A 13908-nucleotide genomic window follows, 5' to 3' on the forward strand; every position below is an offset into this window, starting at 1 on the left:
TTCCCCATTCCCTCTATCTTTACTAGTATAACTATTAAGCTTTATGACTCTCTAGTTAACTAGTTAACTTTACGTTATTGCTGCTGCATACTGTCCTATTGTTTGTACATACATACCAGGTCAACAGTAGGTAAATTTTTGGTTTGTTTTAGTATTCATACTATAATTATAGACCTCTTATTGTGGTTAAGGGTGGTATGTTATTGGGTACTTAGGGTTTGTCAGTACTCAGTTAGGGTTTGTCAGGACTCAGTTTGCATTTGATGCTATCACTGAGGTTGATTTTATTACTATAGCCAAGGTGACACAGCTGTTGTTATTAATTGGTTTTCTTGGGAGGCCACTATCTAGATTGCCTTGGGGTCATTAACAATATTGTGGCTCATTCCTGGGGATCTGGGTAGTGGGCCAGCTACACTATGATCTCCCGTTCCAGGTAAATAGATGTAATAGGACCCCCCCCCCTCAGCCAGTACACTTCAGTTACCAGGTATTAGCTCCTGTTGTAGTTCTGGTTGCTTCTGTTTCTTAAAAATGACTGGTCAGGGCGATGCATAGCTGGTTACTATGATGCTTATTGTAGGAGCCAATCAAAGACAGCCAAGTACCCTATCTCTGTATCTCCTCTTTACAGACCATAAAAACCTCCCTCCCGAAGCCTTTGGGGCCCGACAATTTGAGAGACAATTGATTCCCTGTCATTCCTCTTTGATGTACAGTAAATCTGCCTTCAAATCCTAGGTGTCCTTTTGTTGTTTCTGTTCACTGTTGCACAGAGATGATTGGATCCTGGTGTGGAGGCAAAGGCCAATAGTTATCCCTGCCCAAAGGACACCATTGAAAAATAGACATTAACTAAAGACATCCCCATATCAGAAACAGAACTTTCCACTACAATCAGTGCGCAAGCCTGAACACAAAAACAAACAAAAAATAGAACATGAGAAGATAAGCCAACAAAACAACCTCTAAAACACCCAACTCCCGCAAAGCTAATTCTTGGGACACTGACAGGGAGAAAACTAAAACCACACACCACATTGTCTCCAAACGCTATCAGGAGAGATAACAGAACAGACCCAGGCATTTGGCAAGCTCATAGAAGAAACGTATGAACAGATATTGGACCAAATAAACAAAATGATCAGCAAGGCTACAGAAGACACTAATGAAAAGGCAGCAGAGCTGAGCAAAATGACGCAGAACACATTTGCGGTACACAAAGATTCCACTCATTGTGGGAGTTCCTTTCCCTTCCCCTCGCATCCCCCCCATGTGTATTTGATCACAATAAAAAAGTTTATGTAGCAGCTGTTAGACTTGGCCTTAGTTATAACTGGTAAGCTTTCTCTATGTCATATTGTCGTGTTATATAGTACCATATATTTATTTTTTCAAACATTCTCTGGTCAACGTATATTTTTTACATTTCAGTTGTAGAATCTTCGTTTTTGTACTTTTGCTTCACAGCAATAAAATTAATTTCATCCATTATCCTAATTTGTACCTTAAAGTCATCATATTTACATAAACAGTCTTCAGTGACCATCAGTGATAACAGTGAAAACTTACATTCTAAAGTGGAAAGTAAAATATTATTTATAGGTCTGCAACCCTCTCATAAACTAATATCTACATTAAATACATCTAATTTCTTTTAAAGTCATGCAGATAGACAAACTATTTAATACACACTCTTTTTTATTTTTTTTAAAATCTTTTTGAGACAGGGTCTCACTATGCAATTTAGGCTGGCCTTGAGCTACTTTGTAGTCTAGGCTGGTCTTGAACCTGAAATGGTTCACCTACCTCAACCTCCCAAGTACTAGGATTACAGGAGTGCACCACCATGCCTGGCTTAATATACATTCTTAAATCAACAGTGGGGTGCTAAGGATTTAGCTCAGTGGCATAATCATCTGCCTGGCAAGCAAGAGGTTGTGAGTTCAATCCCTGGTATCAAAAAAAATAAAATTTAAATAAATAAATAAATAAATAAACTGGATTTCTGAAAATAGTTCTAAGAGAAAAATTTATAGTCATGAATATTCATACCACGAAAACAGAGTGAGACCAAATATAACCTAATGATACACCTCAAGGTCCTGCAAAAACAGGAACAATCCAGACCAAAAGCTAATATAAAGAAGGAAATTATAAAGATCAGAGCAGAAGTCAATGAAATTGAGATTTAAAAAAATGCAAAGAATCAGGGAATCAGAGTTAGTTCTTTGAAAGAATAAGCAAAATAGACAAATACTGAGCTAATCTAACTAAAGGGAAGGAAAAGGAAAACAGACCCAAACCAATGCAATTAGAAATGAAAAAGGTGAAATCACAATGGACAATGCTGAAATCAAAGTGCTTCACAAACCTGCTTGTCAATAAATTGGAAAATACAGAAGAATTGGATTGATTCCTAGATACATGTGAATTGCCAAAACTTAAATGAGATGATTTAAAAACTGAATGATCCAATAACAGGCAATAAAATTGAATTTGTAATAATAATAATAATAATAATAATAATAATTTAAAAAATCCTATGAACTAAGAAAAGCCAAGTTTATATAGATTCACTGCTGAATTCTAAAAAAAAAAATCAAGGATGATCTAACACAAGTATTCTTCAAGCTCTTTAATGAAAATGAATTGCAAGGAGTACTTTCAGAGTCAATCTTGGAAGCAAGCATTTCCCTGATCCCAAAGCCAGACAATGATTCAACCAAACAAGAGAACTATAGACCAATCTCTTTAATGAGTATAGATGCAAAAATCCTCAACAAGGTATTGGCAAATGTAATATAATAAATCATCAAAAAGAGCATGCATTATAACAAACCAGTTTCATCCCAGGGATGTAAGAGTGGTTCAACATATTCAAATCACACAAAGAGAAGCAAGGATAAAAATCACATGAGCATCTCAAGAGATGCAAACAAAAGCCTTTCACAAAGTTCAGCACCCTTTCCTGATCAAAAACACTGAAGAAAATAGGTATGGGAGAAAGTTAATCTGATAAAAAGCCATTTATGATAAATCCATTGCCAATATCATACTGAGTTAGGAAAAGTGCAAAGATTTTCCTCTAAAATCAGGAACAAGACAAGGACATCTACTACTCACCTTCAACATAGTACTTGATCAGAGTGAATTTTTTAAAATTTGGGTACCAGAAATAGAATTTATGACCTCACACTTGCCAGGCAGGGACTTATACTGCTGAGCTAAATACCCAGGTCAACAGAGTACTTGAAACATCAGCCAGAGTAATTAGGCAACAAAAAGAAATAAAAGGGATACAGACAGGAAAAGAAGAAGTCAAACTGTCATTATCTGCATATGACATGATCCTCTATATAGGAACAAAAAAGTCCACTAAAAGACTCTTAGAATTAATAACAAAGTTCGGTAATGTAGCAGGTTACAAAATTAACACACAAAAATTAATATGTCACTGTACAATAATAATTAACCCACTAAGAAAGAAATTAAGAATAAATACCATTCATAATAGCACCAAGAACAATTAAACACATAGGAATTAACCTAACTAAGAAAATAAAAGATCTCTACAATGAATACTACAGTACTCTGGAAAATGAAATCAAAGAGGACATCAGAAAATGGAAGGCTATATTCTGTTCCTGGGTTTTTAGAGTCAATATAGTAAAAATGGCCATACTTCCAAAATTGATATACAGATTTAATGCAATCCCAATTCAAAAACCAACAATATTCTTCACAGAAATGGAGAAAGCAATCCTAAAATCTATATGGAATCAGAAAAGAGCCATAATAACAAAAGCAATCGGGGCTGGGGATTTAGCTCAGCGGCATAAGCATCTGCCTTGCAAGCAGGTGGTTGTGAGTTCGATCCCTGGTACCGATAAAAACAAAAAAGACACACACACACACACACACACAAATAACAAAAGCAATCTTGAGTAAAAAGAGCAAAGCAGGAGTCATCACAATATCAAATTTGAAGTTATCTTGCAAAGCTACAATAGCATGATACTGGCATGAAAAGATACACAGGTCAGTTGGACAGAACAGAGGATGCAGAAACTACCTCAAGCACATTCAACTATTTCATCTTCAACAAAGGGGCCAAAAACACACCCTACAGGAAGTGTAGCTTTTAATAAAATGCATGGGGAAGGCTGCCTCTCCACATGCAGAAGACTGAATTTAGACTCATTTATCATCTACTAAACCAAAATAAAAATGGATCAAAGAAGTCAATGTTAGAAGAGAAACACTTAACCCTCTGGAAGGTAAAATGGGTCGAACTCTTGAAATCATAGGTGTCGGCAAGGACTTTCTGAACAGAACCCTGGCTGCACAGGAAAGAGTCCTGAGAATCAACAAATGAAATCATATCACATTAAAAAGCTTCTGCATAACAAAACAAACAACAGAGCAAAAGGACAACTTACTGGAACAGGAGAAATTTTGCCACCTCAGAGGCATAATATCTATAATACATAAAGGACTCAAAAGATTAGACCCTCAAAATAAAAGAACCAAACAATGGGTAAATGAGATGAGTAAACACTTCACAGAAGTACAAATGGCCAATAAATAAAGAAATGCTCGACATCTCTGGCCATTAGAAAAAGCAAATAAAAACAACACTGATATTTTGCCTTACTCCAGAAGGAATAGTTGGCATCAAGAAACAAATAATAACAAATGCCAGAGATGCTGCAGGGGAAAAGGAACCCTTTTACACTGTTAGTGGGAATGTAAACTAGTAAAATACTATGGAAATCAATGTGGAGATTCATCAAAAAACTAGAACTGCAGTTTCTATTTGACCCTGAAAGAGTTAAAGACATCATAATAGGGTGATGCTTATATAACCACAGTAGCACAATTCACGATAGCTAAATCTTGGAAGCAGACTATATTTTCATGAACAAATGAGTGGAAAAAGAATATGTGTTACTTACACACAGTGGAGTACTACTCTGCCATAAGAAGGATAACCCTGAGTCATTTGCAGGAAAATGAATGCATCTTGAGACCATAATAAGTGAATAAATCAGACACAGAAGGTTAAATATTGCATGGTTTCTTGCATAGGAGAAACCAAAGTATAAATAAAGAATAAAGTAAATGCTCATAGGAAGTAGAGAGAGAGATCTTTCTCACATGGCGATTGGATCAGAGACAGAGACAGAGGAGGAGGAATGGGAGGGAGAAGGGGATGAAAACACGTATACCTAGTCCACAAAGGAGTGTAACTATATGCTAATAAAACACGTACTAACAAAAAAGGAAAATAAAAGAAATTACCACTGACCCAAGAAGAAAAACAATTTCACATAATCTTATCACTACTGGAGACGAAAGCAGTTGATTTTAAAAAATCTGTATAGAATCACTGGCAAAATTCTACCAGATAGAGAAATCTTTAGCTATTCTTGCATACAATCTTAGAGAATGGAAGAAAAAACATTTTCCACTCATTTTGTGAGGAGAGTAGAACCTTGATAACAAAATCGCACAGTAAAGAAAGGGCAACCAGCCAGGCATGGTAACACAGGCCCAGCACTTGGGAGGCTGAGGCAGGAGGATCACCAGGCCAGTCGGGGCTACATACACATCAACAGCTTCAAGACCAGCCCGCACTGTAGGTGAGACTTGGTGTCAGGAAAAAATGAAAAAGAAAAAGAAGAAAAGAAAAAACAGAAAAAGGAAGGAAGGTAGGGAAATAATGATCACAAGTTCATGAATTCTCACTAATGAAATAGATACAAAAACCTATGGAGAATATTTTTAAAACTCAGGTTCAGTAATGTGTGAAATAAAAAAAACAGCCAAAGACATGAAGAGGTGTTTCACAGGCAGTGACTGGGGAAAGGTGTCTCTCTTGGCCATTTCCCTCCCCGCCCTTCCCATTCCTGCCCTGTACTGCTGAATCATGTCGGCTGGTTTATCGGGGTATTCAGAACTGTCCCCACCATGGCCTGCAGGAGGAGCTGCCATCTGCTGCAGTATAAAAAGGTGGCCTAAAGGTCACAGAATTGTCCCGGAGCTCTGCCACCGAGCTACAGTCCCGGCCGCATTTGCCTTTCACTGTCTATGTCTGTTGTCACCGACCAGCTGATCCATTGTGCTAAGTGTTATAGTTAGTATCTCATTTAATTCTCATGCCAACAATGGAGACCTAAAGACAATCAGTCACCTGCGTGAGGTCACAGGGTTAAAGGTGAGCTGGGATCTGCATCAGGTCATCTTTCAGACATGGCAGTCACCCCTGGGCTGACTCTGCCCTGTGATGGTGGTAATTATTACCTTCCCTGGAGCATCTGGGACTTAAGAGTGCACCTTAGAGCAGCTGGACTTTGAAAAGGTCTTTATCTTCCTTGTAGCAGAGAAAAAACACACTGTAATCCAGCGGTCCTGACCACTAGGCTTGAGCCCCCAGTTCTTTCTCTTTGTGGCCAGTATGGTGAGCAAACTTTGCTCTCACTGACAGAAACAGACCCCAAACTGATCTTTCCGCCAAGCCAGCTTCACTGCGAAGAGGAAGAGGAAGCTTCCCAAGCCTGTACCCCAGAGCCTGCACCCCAGGCCCAAGATCTGGGGGCCCCTAGCTCTGAGGCTTCTAGCTCTCCACTCATCCCGCACTGGCAGGGAATAACTTTATTTTGGGCCAACCCAGGATTTCTGCTTTTTAGATCTGAACGGTGCAGGCTGGTTAACTCTCACCAGGGAAGATGCCTGGGATTCAATGTTCCTTCAGGTGTTACCCTAACCCTAACCCTACTCCCACCCCTAACCCACAGTGCAGCCTGCTCTGAGGGTGTGGAGGGGAGGCGACGGCCAAACGCTCAGCTCAGCTGGTAACCAGTGTGCAGGGCAATTCGGATTTTTCCCAGTTCCACAATTTACCATAAACTTGAACTTGGGGTTATAAATACATTTCACTGAGTAGGTGAATTACAAATACAGGATCTACTGATAATTCAGATTGACCGTGTATGGAGCATAGTACTAGGATCCCCAGTGCTGAAAATCATACCTCAGGGTAACGTTGGAGGAGTTCTGGGGTCATCTTTTGGGGGTAAAGTCAGAGGAGTTTATTTGATGTGAAAGAAGGGTGTCGAGGGGCTGGGGATTTAGCTCAGTGGTATAAGCGCCTGCCTTGCAAGCAGGCAGTTGTGAGTTCGATCCCTGGTACTGATAAAAAGGAAAAAGACAAAAAAGATTAAAAAAAAAAAAGAAGGGTGTCTAATTCAAGAACAGGAAAGATCACCATGTAGGGGGAAGCAGCTGACTCTTTCACTGTCACCTGGGCTAGAGACAGAGGTAACATTCTACAGCTGCTGCCAGAGGAGCTCTACCTAGAAGTGAAGATCAACTTTTAAGATTGTAAAAGTTGAGAGTTTTAGGTTGTTCAAAGAAGAGCAGTCCCTTTTCCATTCGGGAAAAGAAAATTTTCTACTTGGAATGACTTAAAGCAAGACTTCCTAAACATTTTGCTTCTGTCATCCATAAGGAGTGTTTGTTTGTTTGTTTGTTTGTTTAATTTGCTGTATGGGACTTGCACCCAGGCCTGTGTAAGGCTCCAACTGGACCTGAGTCTCCAGCCCCCAGCCTGCTTGCCAGCAGAAGCTCTACTCTGCAGGGAACTCAGCTCAGTGTTGCAGTTGTAACGGCCAGCACAGGAAAGGAGGTGAGACAGGAAAGGGAATTTTGCAGGTTCCCGGCAGGTTCTGAGGCCAGCTAGAGACACCTGAGAATTTATACAGGACACTTCATGGACTCTGCTCACTGAGGTGCAAGACATCCAGAGAACTTTAACCACAGAGGCTTATTGGGATCTTTCTGCCTAATGTCCCCGCCTTCTCTCTGTCCCTATGAAAAGGGACACACTTCTGTCTGTTCCCTGCAGACTGTCTTACCACACTCCACCTGCCCGCACCCGGCCACAATCAGTTCCCCCCATTCTGCCTGTACATGAGCCTGGTGGTCTCTGCTGGTCCCCCTCCCCCATGTTACAGCCTGAACATGTCAGTCAATGATCTGCCACTGAGCTATACCCTCAGCCCTCTCAGAGGTGTTTCTCAGCATTCTCATCACTGCGGAGTGTGCGGCACCCTGCTAAACATTCTGATGATTATTTAAATTTGAAGGTTGGGCTGAGCTTGGTGGTGCACGCCTGTGATTCCAGAACTTGGGAGGCTTGCGATAGGAGGATCACTGTGAATTTAAGGCCACCCTGGACTACCTAGAGAGACTTTATCTTAAAAAAATGTTTTTATTTGAAGGTTGGATGAAAACAGTACAGCTTTGTGAGTTTGATCCCTGGTACAAAAAAAAAACGAAAGGAAGGAAGGAAGGAAGGAAGGAAGGAAGGAAGAAAACAGTATAGCTGCATGAGCTTTTCCTGGAATGCTCCCCATGTGTTAAGGGGGGCCCAGACTTTGCTGGGGATGGGCCACATTTGGAACTCCTGGCTCACAGCATGTATGCAGACCCTGCAACCAGAAGCTCTGTGCTTCCTGGTAGCTCCATCTTTCTGGCATCTCTCTTTCCATGCTCTAATGCTTCCCACACTAAGTTCGTGGTGGCTCAGTCCCACCCATCTGAATCCAGATGCAGCACAAATCTCTGCTCTTCACCAAAAAGTCACTTGCTCAGTTGTTCCCCAAGGTGATCAGGAGACATGAGGTGAGGGTTAGGCCGTGGAGAGGGCTGCAGTGGGTGGGCGCTGTCTGCCCTGTCCGGGTTCCCTTCTGCTTCCCTTCTAGCTCTCCTCCTTGTAAACAAACCTATGATTTTCCCCTTCTTCTCTTCCCTAGAAAACAACTACATCCATCCCTGGAGAAAGTACTCTGTAATTTTAAAAAATCCACCTAATTTTTCCTTATGAGTTTTCTTCTTAAAGAAAAAAGTAGAAAGCTTCTGCATGTTAAGGATTTAAAAAGTAAGCACAAAGTGTGTAAAGAATCAAAGGAAAACCTGTGGTAGTCCTCAAGACAGTAAGTGAAGAAAGCAAACTTTTCCCTTGGTGTAACAGCCTTGGATTTTACTACTCCGTTCCAGGGGTCACTTTTCTGTGATCATGACACATCTTCTTCCAGCATTACCTAAAGCTTCCTTCCACTGCACTGAGCTCCGCAGCTGGGTGGAGAAGATGCTAGCACAGCCTGGCGTGGAGGCACGCGTCTGACGGGAGTCACGATGCACAGGAAATTGACACTTCCAAGAGGGCTTTGCAATACAGAAAGTTCTGGGGTCATCATAGTTTTTAATTTTAACTAATCTGTGTGACAGCCTCTTGCCCTTTGCTCTCACATGGAAGGTAAAGGACTGTGCCTGGATCTCCCCAGGACCCACTCCCACCATCTGTGTTAGATGCCTGCTCTGTGCTCACAAGGCAGCACTCCCCGATTGGAAGCCCCGCAGGACATTTGCTATGTGGTCCTTCAGTGACTTGACCATAGAAAGTTCAGGGGCTTTGCTGTTGGTAGTGGAGGAGCCGGGGAACAACTGGACCTTTCGGTGTTTGTCATTTCACACACTGACACGGGCTGTGAGAGGTAGAACACAATTGGCAGGGTAAACAGTTTTATTAATTCACAAGTCAGTTTTAAGGCTTAAGTCCACCGATGATTTTGGTAAAAACAATCTTTGTAGGTTTCGCCCCACCCTCTGCAGTGGTGGTTGAAAGGCTTTCTGGAGTCCTCTGTCTTGGTGAGTCAGGCTGGTCCCAGGGGTCTTGGTGGCCCCTACAGGTCCGGTCCAGCCAGGGAAGGAGTCTAAAGAGGAACAAGAATGGCTCCTGCTTGGAGGCTTAAGGCAAGTGACTCCTGGGCAGTTCCAGAGAGAGACTAAGGTGACCAATCAATCAGGTAAGAACAGGAGGGGCATTCCAGGCAGAGGACGGGAGAGTGGAGACCCTGGGGGAGAGGACCAGGGGCAACAGGCAGCCTGCTGGTGAATCAGGGTCCATGGGAAGGGAGTGGACCAAAGTGGCCAGGCGGGCGGGGCAGCCTGAGGCAGGCTAAGGAGTTTGGACCTAACCCTCGGGCAGTGGGGTGTCAGTGAGGCTCTGCCAGCAGGGATGGGACATGCCCCACTACGCTGGTAGCAGGACAGGCACTGGGCTGAGAGTGAAGCTCCTCACAGCGTTTCCTTTGCTCTTTGAAAAAAACTTTTTGGGATGTTTTGTTTTTGGAGATAGGGTCTCATCATATTACCCAGGCTGGCCTTGAACTCCAGATCTGCACCTCGGTCTCCTGAGTTGCTGGGATTACAGACAAGTGCCACCCCAACAATGGTTTGCAGTGTTTTTTTCCTGAACCGGCGGCCCTCAGGATAATTACGGGCTTTCCCTAAGAGTGGTCAGAATGGCGAAGGAGTCCTGTGGCACACAGGACTGTTGAGTACTCCAGCACTGGTTAACAGTCCAAAGCACGGTTAAGGAGTGCACCCGCCTTCTCCCTGGATCACTTCCTCCCTGAATTAGGTAAACTGTCCTTGCCATCTGATTCTGTGCCAGCTTGGCCACTGACAACTGACAGTCAACCACACAGTCACTCTCACAAATGCTTGTTTTCCAATCAGGACTCCATCTCCCAGAAAGCAATGTAGTTTGTCTTGCTATCATCCTAGTTACTTGCCCTGAGACTGGTATGTGTATGTGTGTGTAGTTTCTTGGCTAAGATACTTCTTGAATTAAGGAGGGTGCCATCTGGGCACATGTTACTCAGGAATCTGAGGAAGGAAGACCTCAAGTTGGAGCAAGACTCGGTCTTAAAATTAAAAGGTCCAGGGATGTAGTTCAACGGCAAAGTGTTTGTGTAGTATGTGAAGGCTCTAGGTTTGATTCCCGCAGGAAATAAACAGTAGCCATAAGTGGCATTATAGGTGGTCGGTGACTGGGGCAGGAATGAAGGCAGAGGCCCTCTAACTGTAAAGGCTATTTTAATGTAGAGAAAGTTTAAAAACTTATACATCTGATACTGAACATATTAACACTATTCAAGGATGAAACTAAAAACCACAGCCTGTTCCCAGGTTAGAAAGCTACAAACTTAATGAAGCTTGACATTCCGGGTGCCAATCACAAGATAAGTGTAGCTCAGCCCAGAAGAAATGTTTCTCTTGCTTTCACTCCCAGAGAGTTCTCACTGCAAGGATGTCTCAAGCCATCATTGCCTCCATTACAGCTAGGCCCATTGATTGGCTGGCAGGGGAAAGCCAGGGTTTGGAAATCCAGTCTCTTTTGCTGGGCTCGGTAGTTCAAGCAGGGTAAGGAAGGGTGGCCTGGGCACTGGCAGACCTGTCCTCAGGCGTGTGGGAGGTGACTTATGTGGGAGGATGGATTCTTTCTCCATTTTATGTGATGGTAACTTCACTTAGCTTCGGCTTCGTTAAGAAGCTGCCTAGCAATTAATGACAAAGAAATACGTAACTGGCCGAAGGATGTTACGTTATCTGCCTTTTGTACTTCCTTTTGGAAACATATATAAATGATTGCAAAACTGCAGTTGGAGCTGATGATTTGGAACTGGGATTCCCGTCAGCCCGCTGGCATAATAAAATCATCTTCTAGAGTTGTTCTAGAAGATGCCCTGTCTCCATTTGCTCTGGTCTTGAATTCCACACCATAACCCTGCTAAGTGACTCTGAGCAGCGGTAGGAACGAAGGACAGAGGCTGGCGCTTTCCCTGATCTCCAGGGAGCATGGGGTGCGCCCACTCCACACCTGTACCTGGTGACCTTCTCGTGTCCCCAGGTCGAGAGCCTGGGCCAAGTACAGAAATCCCCAGCGCCCGAAGCCTGCCGCCCTAGCCTCATCCTGACACGGCCAGCACCTGGACTCCAGGGCGACCCACCGCGCGCTCCCTCGGCGCCTACCGGGCAGGGGGCTGCTGGCCCAGCTCGAGGCCGCCCTGCGCCCCCTACCGGCGCCCGCCGGTGACCCCGGTGCCTTGGTCCTGAGACCGCGCCTAGGACGGGCTGCACAGGCTGGGGCCGCCGCGACTCTGCTGAGGGTCCAGGTCCCGTGCCCGGGGCGCCCGTCCAGTACCGCACACCCCAGGCTGGGCCGCGGAGTTGGGAGCAGCAGCCGCGTCGCCTCCCGCCCCTCCCCCGTTGTCCCCTGGGCACCTGGAGGGGCTCTGCCACCCTCTCCTGAACTCCAAGCCTTTCATCCTCCCACATAAGTCACCTCCCACACGCCTGACGGCAGGTCTGCCAGTGCCCAGGCCACCCTTCCTTTCCCTCCTCGCACTACCGAGCCCAGCAAAAGAGACTGGATTTCCAAACCCTGGTCTTTCCCCTGCCAGTCAACCAATGGGCCTAGCTTAATTAAATGTGTGTTCGTATTTTATATAATAGTAGGCAGTTTTATTTTCCTGGAAAAAAATACAGAGCAAAAAATAAAAAAAGAACAAGAGTCATGTTAGTGGAATGATCATGAAAGGAGCCAGGGACATAGTTTTCCTACTGGTAGATCACTGTAAGTGACACCTGGAGGCTGAAGAGTTTCCCAGGAGAGTAGAGATTTTATTGGGGCTCGGTCACATGGTCACTGGACAGATTCCACTCTGTGTGCCGTACCTTGGTTTCCTCATCTGTGAGGCGAGTTACACAGACCAAAACAAGAGCTAGGGTTCTTGTCATCCTGCTAATGCCTCATGCTTGAAAAAGTGGTCTCTGCTTGTGCCTTTCCTGTGTTTAGGCTTCTGTGGGAAATGGAAAGACTCTTACAAAGATACAAGCTGTTTAAACAGAGAGTGTGGATTGATCTTGCTGGAATTTGTTCTGGAGGAGAAATATTTATTTTTATAGGATGAATTAAAATGAGTTACAAAAAACTCATGGAAGAGCAAGTTTTAACCAAGCACGAATGGTCCATCCCTATAATCTCAGTTCTATAGGAGGCTGAGGCAGGAGGATCCCAAATTCAGGCGCAGCGTGCATAATTTAGTGAGAATCTGTCTCAAAGTAAAAAGGGTTAGGGATGCAGCTCAGTGCAAAGGCTAGGTTCAATCCTCAGTACCACAAACAATACAAAACTCAGCAAGCCCTCACCCTCTCAAAGCAAGAGAGTATCAGACCTGCCTCTTCTTTTAGTCTGGTGAAACGTGTAGGCTTTGTCTTTCTCCCCCCTTTTTCCCACTGGAACACAAACTTAGCAGAGCCGCTGCCAGGACCCTGCTCTCAGCGGCTGTGCACACAGCCTGCCTGGAGGTGCTGAGCGCCCCAGCCACCAGCCAGGAAGCTACTCACCGGAGGACGCTTCCAGACGAACTGGATGGGGAACTTCTGGCTGTAAAAGAGCGAGGTCTCATCCGGTGGGAACTCAGGGTCCAAATAAAGAACTTTCTTTTCCAGACATTTCTTGCGAAGCTGCTCAAATGTCTTCTCTTTCACTCCGATGACAGGAAAGTTGCGGCTGATGATGGCTGAATAGATGCCACCTGGGTGTCCTCCCCCAGCCTCAGTGGCCTTTCCCTGGGCTGGGTGTGGGACTGGCCCTGGGGACCGGGGCTCGGCCCCCGTCTGTGGGGCCACAGATGCGCTGACGGTCTGCATGGCAGGCAACTTTTGAAAGGAAGAGGTTTTACAGAAAACAAGATACTGCTACCTTTAAGGAAGGGAAGCAAGTGCAGAGGGGAAGTTGGAGTGGGTCTGTCATCTGAGAGAAAAATGTCCACCTCCAATTCCAAATTGAAAGCTGTCAGAAAGTCTTCTGGCTTAATGTCCAACTTAAGAAACCAAGCTTCAATCCTGGAGCCCTAAGTTTCCCCAAGGAACGAAGACAGCAGGATTTCTGAGGACTTTTTACCTGAGGGCTCTTACCAGCTGCACTCATGCCAGAGGGACAGTGACAGAGTGTGAGGGTTGTGTTTCAGTAGCCTGAAGAAGCTTGAGCCA

The 13908-nt window shown here is 44.2% G+C and overlaps 1 protein-coding gene across 8 annotated transcripts in view; it reads right to left on the minus strand.

Annotated features, from left to right (window-relative positions):
• Window positions 1–13881, minus strand: part of Capn3 (calpain 3) — a 50072-nt gene extending 36191 nt beyond the window's left edge. For 4 of the 8 annotated variants that reach the window (XM_063250207.1, XM_063250203.1, XM_063250201.1 and 1 more), the window contains exon 1: window positions 13261–13880. In XM_063250207.1, coding sequence (XP_063106277.1) covers window positions 13261–13566 — 306 coding nt within the window. In that variant the 5' untranslated portion in view covers window positions 13567–13880. Of the gene's footprint in view, window positions 1–13260 lie in introns of all 8 variants that reach the window. The other 4 variants (XM_063250204.1, XM_063250205.1, XM_063250199.1 and 1 more) reach the window with 2 other exon arrangements.
• Window positions 13882–13908: the final 27 nt, after the last annotated feature.

This window comes from Cavia porcellus, unplaced genomic scaffold (genome assembly GCF_034190915.1).
Source record: "Cavia porcellus strain 051 isolate PalLab524CR breed Dunkin Hartley unplaced genomic scaffold, mCavPor4.1 scaffold_6, whole genome shotgun sequence".
In the NCBI taxonomy this organism is placed as follows: domain Eukaryota; kingdom Metazoa; phylum Chordata; class Mammalia; order Rodentia; family Caviidae; genus Cavia; species Cavia porcellus.